Below are 19,611 nucleotides of genomic sequence, written 5' to 3'. Positions count from 1 at the left end.
TGAGCCTGTTTATAGCAATCTGCATTTAAAAAGAACACGTTGCTGAAACAAAGATCTATCAATTAATATTATCGATAGATATTTTCTGAAACAGTACAACAAGAGGGCAACAGGTCCGAGGTCGCTCAACTGCAACCTCAGTTACTAAACAAATCTTTGCAGCAATTGTGATGTATAATCTTTTATATTGATGTTTAGCAAATTATAATAACTGCTTTGAACCAAAGTAAAAGATTTTTTCAGAGAATCTCACAAAACAAAATTTCTCAGAATGCATTTATTATATAAATCTTAAATATGAATAAACATGATTTTTTTTTGTTCAACTACAACAAAATAAGCAAAAGACCATCTGTGTGTTTCACATTTTCAAAACGTCTGCATGGTCTGGCAATGTGGACTGTATGGTTTGAAAATCTGAAAACTTAAGTACTGTCAGAATAGCAAATGGTTCATACCATATGTTACTGTGTACCCTTTAGAGTGGCAAACATGCTTAAGCCATTGTCCACAAGATATTTATTTCTTTATATGGCAAAACATTTTATTGTAACAAAGATCTCTTCTACAATTAAAATTAAATACAAACAAGATCGTATTTTATAACAATATGCATATATTCTGAGACTTGGAATGGAGATTTCAATAAATACAAATAAATGCATGAAAAAGCATTTAACAAAATCATGTCTTCAGTGTCTTTAACATGAAGGAGAAATTACTTGTTCGTTGCATTATTACATTATTCTATATTCATATGTATTCAATTGCTATTTCACCCAATGGCAGAAATGTTTATAAAGATTAATAAATAATAATAAAATATGTTTGGTCTGATTATAACAATTAAAGTAACTTATGTAGTACCAATATCTAAGTTTTTAAATGTACATGTAAATGAAATGTTTCACGAAAAATAATAAATGGTTAATATGGAATTGCATAATCAATTTTGTGTGTTTGTTATAAATAAACAAGGATATTGTCAAGCAATATGGTCCCCTACCGGCTCCACCACTGTCAGAAATTCCACTATTGTCAGATTTTTTTGATTTTTTATTTTTGGTTTTGTTGCCATGGCATCCAGAATTTTTGATGTAGGAACAAAATGAAATGACATGCATCATGTCCATATTGCCATCCATCCATGTTTCAAGTTTCATGAAAAGATATTAATTTTTTTTAAAGATATCGCAGGATCCAGAAAAGTGTGACAGACTGACGGACCGATGGACCGATGGACACACAGAGCGAAAACCATAAGTCCCCTCCTGTGAAACCAGTAGGGGACAATAAAATGGATAAAATTAATGCACATTATGTGAAAATTGAAATAAAAGGCCAGATTGCACATCAACCCAGTCTGGTCAGGAGTTATTTTGTCCTCTCATTCGACCCCTAAACAGGCTGTCAAGTGACCTTTTTTTTAAAGTAGGAAAAAATAGGAACTACTTTTGCAAAAAAAAGTAGGAAAAAAATAGGAAAAAGTAGGATCTTTTCCCTCAAAAGTAGGAATACACAAGAGGGCCTGAAAGGCCCAAGGTATCCCCCCCAACATATGCTTTGTTTGAGGATGGGTGCAAATTGGACGGATGAACATAATGATAGATGGACGGACGGAGGACAATAACACAAAACTAAGACAAAGGAAGGTTCTTAAGCCGTCACCATTTATTTAGGTGAATTAATAAGTCGTGCGTTTTCCACAAAAACACTCAACGTTTACATATGCTCACTTTTCAGAGTGTTGCAGAGTGAACACAACATCTGCCATGACATACCTGGAAATGTGGCTCCGGACACAAAAGTGCCGGACGGACAGACAACGCCAAAACAATATCCCTCCGCCTCTGGCGCGGGAATATATTCATACCAAGTTTCAAAGAAATCCGCCAAAGCGCTTCCAAGATATGGCTCCGGACACAAAAATGCCTATAGTAAAAAAGCATTTTTTCAAGATACAAAGGGCCATAAGTCTGTTTTTAACAGATGGTGTACAATGCCTTTTGGCGTGCATCATCCTCTTATTCATATATATACTCATACCAAGTTTAAATGAAATCCGCCAAAGCACTTCCAAGATATGGCTCCGGACACAAAAGTGCCTATAGTAAAAAGCATTTTTTCAAGATACAAAGGGCCATAAGTCTGTTTTTAACAGATGGTGTACAATGCCATTTGGCGTGCATCATCCTCTTATGCATATATATATATACTCATACCAAGTTTCAATGAAATCCGCCAAAGAACTTCCAAGATATGGCTCTGGACACTAAAAAGCATTTTTTCAAGATACAAAGGGCCATAAGTCTGTTTTTAACAGATGGTGTACAATGCCATTTGGCGTGCATCATCCTCTTATGCATATATATACTCATACCAAGTTTAAATGAAATCCGCCAAAGAACTTCCAAGATATGGCTCCGTACACAAAAGTGCCGGCCGGACGGACAGCCGGACGGACGGACAACGCCAAAACAATATCCCTCCGCCTCTGGCGGGGGATAATAATACAAAATCTTTAGACACAGGGCCAGGAAACATAGCTTGAAACAGAGCAGGAGTGCCATCACATGTTCTGTTTGGATACCCACTTGAAGCTACCTTAAAGGCCGAGAGGATTTCAGCCTTTTGTTCTATTCTTTGTGTGATGGATCTACTTGCATACAGATAGATTTAGCCCCACCACCCTGAGAGCTGCTTGGCTTTGGAGAACTTCCAAACAAACGCTTTTGTGAATTATCATGCATGTATTTCATGTTTTCCTTGTGTTTTTGTCCATCTGCATGACTTATCAGTTGATTAGCCCCAGAATTACTACACGAGATGGACTTCATGCAGACAGTACAATATCCTGCATACTCATTGCCGTTATCTCTCTTGCACCACGATCCAAGTGTTTTTCCACTTTTGTCCAACTTCTTCATCCATGAAGGGTTAATCTTTGTTTTCCCACTAGGCATTTTAGCACTTATAGAGCACGAGTGTATCTATGATAATTACGCTACAAGCAAAGCTACCCTGTTAAAAAAGTATAATTAGATGCTGTTCATTTTGGAGTATCATCAAATAAGTGGTTAGAGGTGTATGGATATAACAAGGGACAAAATTGTCACAAAACCAGGTTTTCATTGTGAAAAAAAATCTGATAAAGGGAGACAACTCAAACTGGACTTTTGAAATGAACAAACAAAATTAACCCCCTTTGTAAGTTTGTTTTAAAATAAATCTATTTGTAGTCGTGGCGACCTTGACATTGGAGATATTGACGTGATTCTTTCGTGCGACACACCGTACCATGATGGTGAACAAATGTGCCAAATGATTTTAAAATCTCATAATGAATGACATAGTTATAGCCCAGACAAGCTCATTTATGGCTATTTTTTACCTTTGAACTCAAAGTGTGACCTTGACCTTGGAGATATTGACGTAATTTTTTCGCGCGACACACCGTCTAATGATGGTTAACAAATGTGCCAAATGATTTTAAAATCTCACAATGAACGACAAAGTTATGGCCCGGACAAGCTTGTTCCGCCCGCCCGCCAGCCAGCCAGCAAGCCCGCCCGCATTCGCCAATCTAATAACCAGTTTTTTCCTTCGGAAAACCTGGTTAAAAATGGTAATATATTGTGCATGTTATTTCCTTAAGCAGAAGACAAAATTTATTTAGTGATACACCAACTTGTTGTACAAGATTAAAACTAGTATATAAAGCAGTGTCATTGCTCTGCTACAGCTACATTTTGAAGCCTTTAAATTGACAATAGGGTTCAATTATAATGACTTAAGTTACATTCGAAATGACTGGTCATTGCAGAGCAGATTATGCAACTGGAGATACAGGTATACATACAGGGGCGGATCCAGGATTTCTGGTTAGGGGTGGCGGGATATTGAAAGATTTGCTGGGGGTCCAGGGGGCGGCTTGCGGCCCCCTTGGTTGGTGCAGGGCAAAGCCCTGCAAGGAGGTCCAGCCCCCGTAAGCTCCACGATTTTAATGATTTTGAAGGCTTTGACAACCACTTCTCGAGCATGTCACGCCTTATATACTTTCATCAAAGTACCTTCTTATGCCAAAAAAGTGCATAGTTTATCGGTTAGGGCAAAGCCCCCCGGAAGCTTCACAATTTTAATGATTTTGACAAGCAATTATCAAGCATGTCACGCCTAATATACTTTCATCTCAGTACCTTCTTATAATGCAAAAAAGTGCATAGTTTATCGTTTAGGGGGTCTAGGGGGCTAAGCCCCCTGGAAGCTTCATGATTTTAATTAATTTGAAGGCTTTGACAACCACTTCTCGAGCACGTCAAGCCTTATATACTTTCATCAAAGTACCTTATTATAATGCCAAAAAGTGCATAGTTTATAGTTTTGGGGGTACAGGGGGTGAAGCCCCCCGGGAGCTCCACTATTTTAATGATTTTGAAGGCTTTGACAAGTTTAAATAAGTGATTTAGATCTAGTTAAGTTTGAAACATCAAATGAATTGACTTTACTTTGGCAATTTTAGTACGCCGTGTCCACTCCCCCCCCTCCCCCACTGGATCGGCCTATGAGATAGGACCTTATCACCTGACATCTTTTATGACATCATTGATTGGTCAATGAAACAGTTGCACTACATTGTTTATTCCATTTTCAAATAATTGTTTTTACATCATTGATGACGTCGCGAGAGTGTAATAATGCTGTTAAATATTTTTAATAATACGCTGTAACACCTTGAAGTTACCTCACTAGCTATGCCATCATCAGAAAATGGATCAGGGCATTTAGGCTCTGTGCATTTATCTTTAATTTCTCGACATGGTGTACCTATGTTATCAATAGAACATTATTTTCATTGTCATGTTATACGGAATTTATAACATTTAGTTTTTGTAAATAATGAAAACTCGGCAAAGCATCAGTTTTTCTTTTTCAAATAGCTTGTGCAATAAATTCCATATTACATAACCACTCATACAATACAATCATGTATCTCTATATCTCTACATTCCAAACAGCAATATCATGTAAACATGCATAAGGTTTGGTCAAATTGTTGTCAATGGAAACAAAATAAAACTGGAATAAGCAATGGGTTCCCTCACTGGTAGGTAAGGTAGTGAAGTCTGCAGTGTAAAAATGCTAAGGGAGTAAACAAGGCACTATTGTTACTTAAAACAAGAAATGTGTTTGTCAGAAACACCATGTCCCCTTCTGCGCCGCTTTTTTTTTTACCTTTGACCATGAAGGATGACCTTGACCTTTCACAACTCAAAATGTGCAGCTCCATGAGATACACATGCAGGCCAAATATCAAGTTGCTATCTTCAATATTTCAAAAGTTATGGCAAATGTTAAAGTTGGAGCAAACAAACAAACAAACACACAAACCAACCAACCAACAGACAGGGCAAAAACAATATGTCCCCCACTATAGTGGTGGGGGACATAAAAAACAACTTTTGTCAATAATTTCAAGCGTTACATAAGAAATAAATATCTATACTTCCTGAAGAGGTGTCAGCATGGGTTGTCAGGTCTCATCTAGATGAATGCACCTTAACAGGGATAAAGTCATGCCATAGATTTATTCATCCTGCAAGTTAACTAAATAAACTCTTTAAAAAAAAAATTCTCCATTTAAAATGAAAAAGTAGGAATAGTAGGAAGATTATGTAAAAAAATAGGAAAAAGTAGGACCCTGATGAAAAAGTAGGACCGCTTGACAGCCTGCCTAAACCATGAGTGACTTTATAGATAGAGGACAGCATGGCTCCTGACCAGACTGTGCGGCTGTGCAGGCTGGTTTGAGGCTAGGCTAGCCACACATGACGTAAGACCCATGTGCATGATACGACTCAAATCACAACTACATTGTAGGAGTTATCTTCTCCTGCTCACATAATGTATCGTCCTCGGAGTCATTCATATCTAAATATTATCAAAATATATTGACAATTCATGTGGTATTATAATGAAAAAATAATACTTATAAAACATCATAAAACATAATAACATTTACTGTGTGCATAATCAAATCACATGACTAAGAATAAAACTGTTCAAGATAAAAATAAAAATTAAGTACAATTTTTCTTGTCATTTAGTTGAAGCATACTAACTTAATTTCTCATAGGAACACATCTAAAACCTCTGGAACAGACCAGAGTATATATTTGTTGTAATATTGACTGACTGTACTACATAATTTTTTCATTAATGCTTATATTGAAACAACTTTAAATAACAAATCTGGCTACTTAGCAAGTTCAACAATTAAAATTGTTTCCCAAATATTTAGTAATTTATATTTACTTTCCCTAACTGAAACATTTTCCAAAATTTCATACACAATTTGCACATAAAAAGTGCATTCCTTGATCTCATACTAGCTGTCTGTATTCAGCTCTATTTCACTGCACTTGGAGAAAACACATCAAACCAAACCAACCAACAAGCACCCAAGTAGTCTCTGAGGGCCAAAACATGTTTGTCAACTTTCAATGCGGGGTTGTTTAGAAAGTCCAGCATATGAAACATAAAACTGTGCTGGTGCTAAAAGCAAAGCTGCATAAAAAATTAATTCCTTGTCCAAAAACAATTTATTCAAAACAAGAAGTGAGATGCTGCTATTGTGACCAAGCAAAACATGTTTACCCCTTTTGAATATTTTTATCATTCGTTTTTTTAACAAACAAGATTTCTTAAACCATTCCCTGGCTACTGTTCATGTAAAAAATATTTTATAAGATAACATCCTTCATGTTTTGAAATATAAACCATTAAAAATTGTGTCAACAAGACATGCACATTTTTACTCCTTAAAGGCTTAAAGGAAAAGTCAATCTAGTTGAAGCACTTTGTAATGAAGCATTGTTTATTGGTTTTCAAATGTCATGTGTTCAAGAAAAAATTATCAATAGCAGTTTTTGTAACACTGAGATGCACAAACATTCTATTATTTCAAGTGCTCAGCCACCACGGGTTTAAATTGCCTATCATCTCCACTTTTGCCAACACATCATGTATCTTTGTATGTTCCGAAACTGACTATAAAGACCATTTTCCAATACCTGTAAAAGACTGAGAACCTTCTTCAGTGACAAAGTCAAGCATGCTTAAATTTTCACGTGTTCATCCTTCGGATAAAACAGGACAATATTCAACGTTTCCATTTCCAAAAGCTTTGTAATCTAGCAATTGCTTCCAGTCTTCATTCTTCAGGTGTTAAGAAAGAGGCTGTCAACCACCATTTCTAAGGCACTGTTGTACTCCAACATGCCTGACATAAACTGTCTGAACTGGCGGACAGTGTCGCGGTCCTGGCGCCCCGACTGGCTGGGGTAGTTCCTTCTGTACACGACCTTGTCAGCCAGGTAGTGTAGCCAGTGAACATTGCTGTGAGGAACAAACCTCTCCCAGTTGTTGCTGAAAAAGGAAATAAATCTACTTAGTTTCACTGAAAACAATTTGATAAATATGAAGCAGTCTTTGAAAATAACCCATATGGTTATGTCATTATGGAGAAAAAGAGATTAAAATAGCTCCACTATTTTATCCAAATAATTTCTTTTTACATTTACCTTAAATAAATTAAAATCATCCAAGAACAAATACTAAATTAATATGTTACATATAGAAACATTGTTACTGCAGTTTTTAACAGTTTGAACATGTACCTTATGGTCATTTGTGTTTTGCAATATGTAACTTATTTTTCATCTTTTAATTTCCATACATAATAAATGTAGTATAAACAGACTTTTATTTATAGAAACTGATCAGTAATAACTGATCTCATTTGAAAACAATTTAAATAATCATAGTTCATTAATCCACAACATTTATATTTATATATATTATATATTTACATACAAATCTTGCCACCTTTTTATTGGCAGCCATGAGACAATCCATATGCATGATTATGCTGTCAATATAATGTGGCATTAAACATGAAAATATATATATGAGTTTTTGTCATTATTTTGCTTTTTCCCCTAATTTTTGTTGAGTTTTTACCACTGTCCTTCTCAAAATGAAAATGCATAAATTATATATATATATTTTGTTAAGATTTTTTGTTGGCGGTTCTTGTTAGGCAGCAAGTGTTTATCCAGCTATAGATTCAAGGACTAGTGGACCCAGTCAGCTACTGGTGTGTGTATTTGGAAGTTTGAGGTCCTCCCACGCCTGAAGCTGCATTATGTGAGGACCCAGATTATGTCCAAGCACTCATACCTAATTAATTATTTGACTCATGAAAGTTGGGAAGATTTTTTCACTATATCTGCAATTTCCAGGTATTTGTGTTTTACTGAGAGATATTTTAATGTTGGTGTCGTCTATTGTTGTCCAGTATGGTGAGCACCAACAAAACTCACATGCTTCTGGAAACGGAGATTGAACCCGGTCGCCTAGGTTAGAAATGCATGTACCAACCACTTAGCTAACCGGACATGTGTCAGCTACTGGTATTGACATAATGGACTTAATGATGTCATAATGGACTTAATGATGTCCTCATCTGGTATTGACATAATGGAATTAATGATGTCCTCATCTGGTATTGACATAATGGAATTAATGATGTCCTCATCTGGTATTGACAAAATGGAATTAATGATGTCCTCATCTGGTATTGACATAATGGAATTGACGATGTCATCATCTGGTATTGACATAGTCATATGGTATTGACATAATGATGTCCTCATCTGGTATTGACATAATGGACTTAATGATGTCCTCATTTGGTACTGACATAATGGACTCATAGATGCCCTTATCTGGTATTGACATAATGGACTTAATGATGTCCTCATCTGGTATTGACATAATGAACTTAATGATGTCCTCATCTGCTATTGACATAATGATGTCCTCATCTGGTATTGACATAATGGACTTAATGATATCCTCATTTGGTATTGACATAATGGACTCATAGATGCCCTTATCTGGTACTGACATAATGGACTTAATGATGTCCTCATCTGGTATTGACATAATGAACTTAATGATGTCCTCATCTGCTATTGACATAATAGACTTCATGATTTCCTCATCTGCTATTGACAAAATAGACTTAATGATGTCCTCATTTGGTATTGGCATAATGGACTTACTGATGTCCTCATCTGGTATTGACATAACAGACTATAACGGACTTAATGATGCCCTCATCTGCTATTGACATAATGGACTTAATGATGTCATTATCTGCTATTGACATAATGGACTTAATGATGCTCTCATGTGGTATTGACATAATGGACTTAATGATGACCTCATCTGGTATTGACATAATGGACTCTATGATGCCCTCATCTGGTATTGACATAATGATGGCCTGATCTGGTATTGACATAATGGACTTAATGATGCACCCATCTTATATTGACATAATGGACTTAATGATGTCCTCATCTGGTATTGACATAATGGACTAAATGATGTCCTTATCTGCTATTGACATTATGGACTTTATGTTCTCATATGCTATTGACATAATGGACTTAATGATGTCCTCATCTGCTATTGACATAATGGACTTCATGATTTCCTCATCTGCTATTGACAAAATAGACTTAATGATGTCCTCATTTGGTATTGGCATAATGGACTTACTGTTGTCCTCATCTGGTATTGACATAACAGACTTAATGATGTCCTCATCTGCTATTAACATAACGGACTTAATGATGTCATCATATGCTGTTGAAATAATGGACTAAATGATGTTCTCATTAGGTATTGACATTATCTACTTAATGATGTCATCATCTGCTATTGACATAATGGAATAATGATGCCCTCATCTGGTATTGACAAAATGGACTTAATGATGATCTCATCTGTTGACATAATGGACTAATGATATCATCATCTGCTATTGACATAACGATGTCCTTATCTGCTATTGACGTAATGGACTTAATGATGTATTGATTTGGTATTGACATAATGGACTTAATGATGTCCTCATCTGGTATCAACATAATGGACTTAATAATGCCCTCATCTGGTATCGACATAATGGACTTAAATATGTCTACATCTGGTATTGTCATTAGAGCTGCAACGATTCGATACGATTCATCGAAAATCGATTCGAAATGCTTCGATTCGATTACGATACCAAACCTACCAAATTTGATTCGATTCTTTAACATAAATACATTTATAAACATAGATACGTAAAGCGCGCTGTATTCTGACTATTGATACAGGAAGGTGTAGGTTTTATCTTTACTTGTAATTATGACGCGCGCGATTGGTTGCTTATTACTTTAGTCATCCAATCAATAAGCCCGTTATGGTCTACTTTCAGAAAAAGCGTCAAAATGGCTGAACAAGTTGTTGCCGACAAATTGAAATTATCAGATGCCTAAGAAGCTAAAATCAAAAGTGTGGCAGTATTTTGGGTTTCGGGATGGTAGCCCTACCGATAAAACAAAGTGTAAACTGTGCTTCACGGATGTGGCGTACGCTAAGTCCGGCTCAACCACTAATCTAATGCAATATGTCAAACGCAAACATAACGTTGATTTAGCAAGTCTAAGAGGTCGCACAAGTGCAACTACTCAAGTCGCTAGCCAGAAAAGTAGTTCTATTTCTGTTGGAGTTTTGTTAAGTTTATTAGAGAATGTGATTTGTCCTACAGGTAACAGGTGATGCTGTCATGGCACAATGGTAGACATGCTTATGCGGTTTTGGGCAAAAGTATAATAGTGATAATACTACCATTCAACTGATTCCGGATACGTTCTTATGATTATTTATTTATTTTTTATATTATTGTGTAATCAACACAATCTTCTAGTCAGAAAATTTTCTATTAAAATTGAGTCCTAATTTGCTATTCTTTTTTATGTGTTTTATTGAAATCACATTTGAACAGAAATGTTAATTTTGAGGCATAAGAGTGAATATATGATAAAACTAGGTTTGAAGATGAATAAAATCGAACAAATCGGTATTGGAGTGTCTGAAATAGAAATCGAATCGAGCTGTTGGTTAATCGTTGCAGCTCTAATTGTCATTGACATAATGGACTTAATGATGCCCTCATCTGGTATTGACATAATGGAATTAATGATGTCATCATATGCTATTGAAATAATGGACTAAACGATGTTCTCATCAGGTATTGCAGCGTTTTTTTTCCTTCTTTGAACGGGTCCGGTAAACGGCCCTGTTCCCAATCGGGACCGGACCTGGTCCCAAAATCGCCGACGGACCCTTCCCAATTTAGAAAACGGTCTTATCCCAAATAGTTTATATAAAAACGGCCTCGTATCGATTCGAAAATCCCAAATAGACTATCTTTTTTGTCTCAAAACGACTTCAGAAGTTAGTAAACAAGTATAAAAAGGAAACGGTTGTTGTTGTAGTTGTTGCTGTTCTTTTAGAATGAGGCCGACGCAACTTCCGATAGGTGGAGCCACCTAGTTACCAAGTTGACTGTTCCCCGGCCGGCAAACATAATGCGGCATTATTGAATGCTGGCGGGGAAACAGTCAACCAAATAAGGCAATAGTAGTAAAATTGACCTTGTTTTGTACGCTTCGATAACAATGTTTCACATGTTCGTGACAGTTGTTTATTGAACGTTCTCGTTAAATACAGATTCAATATACAAAATAAAACCCTTATCCGAAAAGAATGATAGATATTTCGAAATGCCGCTTTGACAAAATATTTTCATGGGTTTTGGTTTTATTCGTAGCGACGTCTTTAGGATTAAAAAAAAACCAGATATGGAATTCCGAAATCTCGTTTTACTCTTCAAATACTCGCGGCGAAGTTAAAAAGTCAACTACTTCCGACGATTTTGCACACTCGCATCGTGGTTTTTATATAAATAGCCAGAAAATGAGTCACAATTCAAAATACTACTTGAAGAAAGTGAACAAAACGAAATCAGCCAAGCATAAATTTAGCCACCTAAATTTCTGTTTTCCATTATAACAATGATCATCTGCTGGTCCTTTTAATTTAGACAAGTTATCTCAAATTGCCACACAAAGTAATTGTTCAATTGGGCTTTATGCCATTTTAAACAATTTTCAGTTATATTGCGGCAATACCCATTAATTCTATCTGGAAAACCAGTTCTTTTTTTTTTTTTTAATAAACTGGTATTTGTTATACAGACTTATGATCTACCCTATCCCAGAATGCCATTGATAGTGTATAAAAGCATTGTTTACTACATAAAATAGATTCCAGTTGATGTATTTGTATGATTTTTGATATTTGCCAATTTGATGGATTTCACGACGCGAAAATTCCCAATTTGAAGGATTTCGCGACTCAAAAATTCCCAATTTCTAGGGGACAGGACCTGTTCCCAAACAGGTGAAAAAAAACGCTGTATTGACATAATGGGCTTAATGACGTCCTCATTTGCTATTAACATAATGGACTTAATGATGTCATCATCTGGTATTGACATAATGGACTTAATGATGCCCTCATCTGGTATTGACATAATGGACTAAATGATGTCATCATCTGCTATTGACATAATGGACTTAATGATGTCCTTATCTGCTATTGACATAATGGACTTTATGATATTCTCATATGCTATTGACATAATGGACTGAATGATGTCCTCATCTGCTATTGACATAATGGACTAAATGATGTCCTCATCCGCTATTGACATAATGGACTTAATGATGTCCTCATCTGGTATTGACATAATGGACTTAATGATGCCTTCATCTGCTATTGACATAATGGACTTAATGATGTCTTCATTTGCTATGACATAATGGACTTAATGATGTCCTCATCTGTGCTATTTGTGAGCATTGATCCCTTTAGTATTTTACATTAAAATGTTGCTGTTTTTTTAAATTTCAATACTGATTTGAATGCTCTTTTCTTTATTAACAAAACAAGAGATGTGTTTGTCAGAAACACAATGCCCCCTAATGCGCCACTTTGACTTTGACCTTGAAGGATGACCATGACCTTTCACCACTCAAAATGTGCAGCTCCACAAGAAGTAAGAGATTGAATGGAGAAATGATTTTTTTTTTAAATTTTGACCTCTGACCTTGAAGGATGACCATGACCTTTCACCACTCAAAATGTGCAGCTCCACGAGATACACATGCATGCCAAATATGAAGTTGCTGGGTTTAATATTAAACAAGAGATGTGTTTGTCAGAAACACAATGCCCCCCTAATGCGCCGCTTTGATTATTTTGTTTTACCTTTTACCTTGAAGGATGTTCTTGACCTTTTACCACTCAAAATGTGCAGCTCCACGAGATACACATGCATGCCAAAAATCAAATTGCTACGTTCAATATTGCAAAAGTTATGAAGAAGGTTAAAGTTTTGGTTAAAGTTTAAAAAAAATATTGACCTTTGACCTTGAAGGATGACCTTGACCTTTTACCACTCAAAATGTGCAGCTCCATGAGATACACAGGCATGCCAAATATCAAGTTGCTATGTTCAATATTGCAAAAGTTATGGCAAAATGTTAAAGTTGGGGTTAAAGTTTTGGGACACACACACACATACAATGACAGACAGGCCAAAAACAATATACCCCCGATATTTCGATCCGGGGGCATAAAAAGTTATGATAAAACTTTAACGAAGGTTAAAGTGTTAGGAAAGAAAAATACAATGATATTTGACCTTTGACCTTGAAGGAAGACCTCGACTTTTCACCACTCAAAATGAGCAGCTCCATGAGATACACATGCATGGTAAATATCAAGTTGCTATCTTAAATATTGCAAAAGTTATCAAACTTTAACGAAGATTAAAGTTTTGGGACAGAGTGGCAGACAGACAGGACAAAAACAATATACCCCCGATCTATCGATCCGGGGGCATAAAAAAGGTATTTTATTTAGTTTAGTCGTATACTATTATTTAAAGTTGAATTTTATTATTTTAAATGCAAGGAGATAATATAGTAATGGTCAAGCAACACCCAAAAAGAGAATATATTTATACTACTTTTTTTTTAACTTTTCAACTATGTTTCTTTAAGCTGTTATAGCATTTTAAGCATACATTTTTTAATTGAAATAAGTGTACTTGCTTAATATATTAAATCGTAAATGAATTCTTAACCTTTATTCAGTCACATAACTGTATACTGGTATTTATATGAATTGCTTACAACAATAAGAGTGTGCATGCTTGCATGGAAACTGTGTTTTTAAATAACAGCCAATTAAGAGTTGCCAATCATATACAAAGTATTGACAAAATAATTATACAGGACATACAACATGATCTGTGCAGTAATATGTTACAATATCACCAAAGTCATGTCCAGAGAATGTTGGAATTCTCATAGAGAATGTTGGAATTCTCATTGTTACTTGTCATAAAACAGTTCATGTACTTTATACAGGGAATCAGTTTTGAAGTCATATTGCCATGGTCAAAGTGTATCACATCTCCTTTCTTCAGAAGCATGGACCGGGTATATACACTTGAAACCAAAACTTGCTTATAGACCTGTGGTTCCTGTACAATATGCAAACACATTTGAAAATGTTCATCACCCGAATTGCAGTAATTGATCCATAAGATAGTATGACAGTTTCATTGACCAACAGATGCTAATTAAACAATATGCCTATTAAAACTTGTTTCTATTGCGCAATGAAACAGATTCAATGCTTTACTTAAATGTTTTCAATAAATTGAAGACATATCATTATGGTTATACATAACAAAATACCAGTAAGAAAGTGGGCAGGCCCTTATTTACAAAGCTATGTATTTCATATTAATAACTATTTCTTTTTTAATATAGATGATATTTCATGAAGATGCATTTTTACATTATTTATAATTTTCAACAAGATGTGGTTGTGAAACACTATGTCCCCGCCCCATATATCTGACCTTGAAGGATGACCTTGACCTTTCACCCCTCAAAATATGCAGCTCCATGAGATACACATGCATGCCAAATATCAAGTTGCTTTTCTAAATATTGCAACAGTTATGGCAAATGATAAAGTTTGACGCAAACAAACAAACCAACAGACAGGGCAAAAACAATATGCCCCCCAGTATAGACTGGGGCACATAAAAAGATCAGTAATTTGTTATTGTCAATGATCACTATATATTACTGATAAAACATACATACTAGTGAAGAGTTTTCAATATGGGAATGTTGAAATCAGGCCTATAAAGTTTACCTGTCGATATGATTGTCATAGAGACAAAACTTAAGGTGGACAAGTTCTAAAATTGGAGATTTTTTTTTATTATGAAGAGTTATTTATGTGGCCTGCACAATAATCAATATTACTTGTCCTTTGGTTAGACAGATGCAGTATCATGTACAATGCGGTAGCTATGGAAACCATTGTCAAGAATGTGAATCTATTATGAATCAGCTGAAGCTAAATATTACTAACAAATTATAAGTGTATTGTTTACAAGAAACAACTAGAGCTTTGTCACAGACGTGACGAATACCCCCACATGCCGCATTGACACATAATACTTTACATGTCGTCTTCACAAAAAAACAGCGGACACCATGCTCAATTTTTAAAACGCACTTAGCGAACCCTTGACCTAGTTTTTGACACAGAAAGGCCCATGTTCTAACTTGGCCTTAAGATCATCTCCATAAAACTTCTGACCAAGTTTGGTGAAGATCGGATGTAAACTACTTGAATTAGAGAGCGGACATCATGCTGAATGTTAAAAAACGCACTAAGTGACACCATGACCTAGTTTTATGCCTGGAATGGCCCATGTACAAACTTGTCCTAGAGATCATTTAGATAAAACTTGTGTTTGGTGAGGATTGGATGAAAACTACTTGAATAAGAGAGCTGACAACATGGTGAGGTTTAAAACGCACTAAGATACCCCGTGACCTAGTTTTTTACCCGGCATGACCCATATTCAAACTTGACCTAGACATTATCTAGATACAACTTCTGACCAAGTTTGGTGAAGATTGGATGAAAACTACTTGAATTAGAGAGCGGACAATATTGTGATGTTTAAAACGCGCTTATTGACCCCGTGACCTTGTTTTTGACCCGGCATGACCCATATTCAAACTAGCCCTAGACATTATCAAGATACAACTTCTGACCAATTTTGGTGAAGATTGGATAAAAACTACTTGAATTAGAGAGCGGACAACATGGTGAGGTTTAAAACACACTTAGTGACCCCGTGATCTAGTTTTTGACCCGGCATGGCCCATGTTCGAACTTGACCTACACATCATCTAATTACAACTTCTGACCAAGTGTGGTGAAGATCGGATTTAAACTACTTGAATTAGAGAGCAGACACCATGCTCAATGTGTAAAACGTACTAAGTGACCTTGTGACCTAGTTTTTGATCTGGTATGGCCCATGTTCGAACTTGGCCTTCACATCATCTAGATAAAACTTCTGACCACATTTGGTGAAGATCGGATGAAAACTACTTGAATAAGAGAGAGGACACCATGCTGAATGTTAAAAAAACGCACTAAGTGACCCCGTGACCTAGTTTTGACCTGGCATGGCCCATGTTCGAACTTGGCCTTATGATCATCTAGATACAACTTCTGACCAAGTTTGGTGAAGATCAGATGAAAACTACTTGAATTAGAGAGCCGACAACATGCTGAATGTTTAAAGCGCACTAAGTGACCCCGTGACCTAGTTTTTGACCCGGCAAGGCCCATGCTCGAACTTGGTCTAGACAACATGTAGATACAACTTCTGACCAAGTTTGGTGAAGATCAGATGAAAACTACTTGAATTAGAGAGCGGACAACATGCTGAATGTTTAAAACGCACTAAATGACCCCGTGACCTAGTTTTTGACCCGGCAAGGCCCATGTTAGAACTTGGCCTAGACATCATCTAGATACAACTTCTGACCAAGTTTGGTAAAGATCGGATGAAAACTACTTGAATTAGAGAGCGGACAACATGCTGAATGTTTAAAACGCACTAAGTGACCCTGTGACCTAGTTTTTTGACCTGGCAAGGCCCATGTTCGAACTTAGCCTAGACATCATGTAGATACAACTTCTGACCAAGTTTGGTGAAGATCGGATGAAAACTACTTGAATTAGAGAGCAGACACTTAATACGACCGACCGACAGACAAGTTCACTCCTATATACCCCCCTTAACTTCGTTTGTGGGGGTATAATTATTAAATGTATCAATACAGAATAGTTGCACAGTTTCTTATTACCCAATTTTTTTCTCAGTTTCTAAACCCATACAGAATAATCTTAGTTAAATCCACTCGTTTTGTAAAGAAATGCTTTGCCAATTAAACAACTACACCGTTATTGTTAATATTTATAATAAAAATTAGTAATATTATAAGATTCCAAATGAATTCTTTGAATAAAATATGATTGTAAGAATATTTTGATAACAATGTTGGAATAGGTAACAAATGATTTTGTGCAATTAAACTATATTTATTCTATAAACCATATTACATGTCTAGCGTGATTTATGCCTTCTGTCACGCATCACCATGATTCAGCCCCGCATGAAACAGTCTCGATAAAAATGTTGATAAGAACTTGCGCTCCCGCATTATCAGGAAATCGATCTCACGGTGGACCACTGCAATTTCTGTGTACCTCCGCTGTCTTGGTGGTTTGCAGTGAAATACAGGTAAATTGTACAATACATGCGAATGAACATGGAAAAAACTTCATAAAAACATTCCACACATCCGCTTGTATTAGAAGCATATCTATTCCTAAAGTAGAACTCCAATGTTTTTATCAAGCACTTAAATTTTCTGTGTAATCTGAAATTCATAACTACATCCAGTTTGGTCCAGATGTTTATGTCGTAAGTGTACATCACATTCATGTCTGTGTTGCGCAACAAATGATATCCCCACTTGCCCAAAATCAAAGACATTATGCTAACTGTAAATCACATTTTTCTTGGTAAAAATATCAGCCAATTAGTGCTCAGACAGCCGAATACATGACGTCCCCATGTAAAAGTGTATACAGTAACGGTAAATGGCACATATCATTACTGCCTATCTCTACCACTGTATCGCTATAGATAGTACAAAGCTTGTTTTAATTAAGAGAACAAGTGTCCACACTTTAAAAACATTGACTACCAATTCTTCAACCAAAAGTAACAAGATGTGTTTGTGAAACACAATGTTCCCCTATATGATATTTGACCTTGTAAGATGACCTTGACCTTGTGAAGGATGACCTTGACCTTTCACCACTCAAAATGTGCAGCTCCATGAGATACACATGCATGCCAAATATCAAGTTGCTATCTTCAATATTGCTAAAGTATTCATAAAATAAGCGATTTGGGACACATATTTGACCTCTGACCTTGAAGGATGACCTTGACCTTTCACCACTCAAAATGTGCAGCTCCATGAGATGCACATGCATGCCAAATATCAAGTTGCTATCTTCAATATTGCAAAAGTATTTATAAAATAAGCGATTTGGGCCACATATATTTGACCTCTGACCTTGAAGGATGAACTTGACCTTTCACCACTCAAAATGTGCAGCTCCATGAGATACACATGCATGCCAAATATCAAGTTGCTATCTTCAATATTGCAAAAGTATTCATAAAATGCGAGATTTTGGCCACATATATTTGACCTCTGACCTTGAAGGATGACCTTGACCTTGACCTTTCACCACTCAAAATGTGCAGCTTCATGAGATACACATGCATGCCAAATTTGAAGTTGCTATCTTCATTATAGCAAAAGTTATTGCAAAATGTTAAAGTTGGCGCAAACAGACAGACCAACAGACAGACCAACAGACAGACCAACAGAACAACAGACAGGGCAAAAACAATATGTCCCCCACTACTATAGTGGGGGACATAAAAAGTGTATTAAAGCCCATGCTTTTATCAAGGAAGAATTGCATGATGTTGTACATGACATCTAATTTTTGCATGATTTTAGCAATATGAAAGAACTAAGGAGTAGTGCTTTTTCAGTAACTTTACAAGTTATATCAGCCCCTTGCAATCTTTGATTCAAACATATTTGAAAGACAAGTGCAGGACAGGTGAACATAACAATGCGCTGATCCGTAAAGGACTAGTGCATAATTGAAATATTTTTGTCGCATGCTCATAATTTTTTTTCCAAATGTTCCACTCTTTTCCCTTGTGATCATTCACATTTTCGTGTATTTCGCCGTGAACTACCAAGGCCTGGGTGGTCCACCTTAAGATCTATTTCCCGATAACGCCCTTAGTGCTCACCCACTGTCGCCGCGCTCTATCATGATGGAAACACACTCTGATTACAGTGATTGTCCACACTGGCGAAATAATTGTCCATGGTGGGACTGCATTTGAGGCCGATATCACGCCAGATACATGTACATCTAGATTGGTAACCATGATCACACGTGTTGAAAGATTTTTCCAAACAGAAAAATGAAACATGTACTCCTGGTTTATAATGCTGGTTATGTCAGCTGACTTATGTTTCATTATTTTCTATTGTTTCTACATTATTTTAAAAATACTTAAAGAGGCATTTTATAAAAAAATTTGCAAAAATATTGCATTTTGTATTATTTAGGTTTAATGAATTTTTCGCA

The 19,611-nt window shown here is 36.0% G+C and overlaps 1 protein-coding gene across 1 annotated transcript in view; it reads right to left on the bottom strand.

The window, feature by feature from the left end:
• Positions 1 to 596: 596 nt before the first annotated feature.
• The window catches only part of LOC127865176 (dentin sialophosphoprotein-like), a 77,618-nt gene continuing 58,603 nt past the window's right edge, over positions 597 to 19,611 (bottom strand). The window contains exon 10 of the mRNA XM_052405144.1: positions 597 to 7,425. Within this exon, the coding sequence (XP_052261104.1) occupies positions 7,218 to 7,425 (208 nt within the window). The 3' untranslated portion in view covers positions 597 to 7,217. The remainder of the gene's footprint in view (positions 7,426 to 19,611) is intronic.

The sequence above is a fragment of the Dreissena polymorpha genome, chromosome 1 (genome assembly GCF_020536995.1).
Source record: "Dreissena polymorpha isolate Duluth1 chromosome 1, UMN_Dpol_1.0, whole genome shotgun sequence".
NCBI classification, from domain to species: domain Eukaryota; kingdom Metazoa; phylum Mollusca; class Bivalvia; order Myida; family Dreissenidae; genus Dreissena; species Dreissena polymorpha.
The sequence above is the reverse complement of the archived record's forward strand: the minus strand, read 5'-3'. Positions and strand labels throughout refer to the sequence as shown.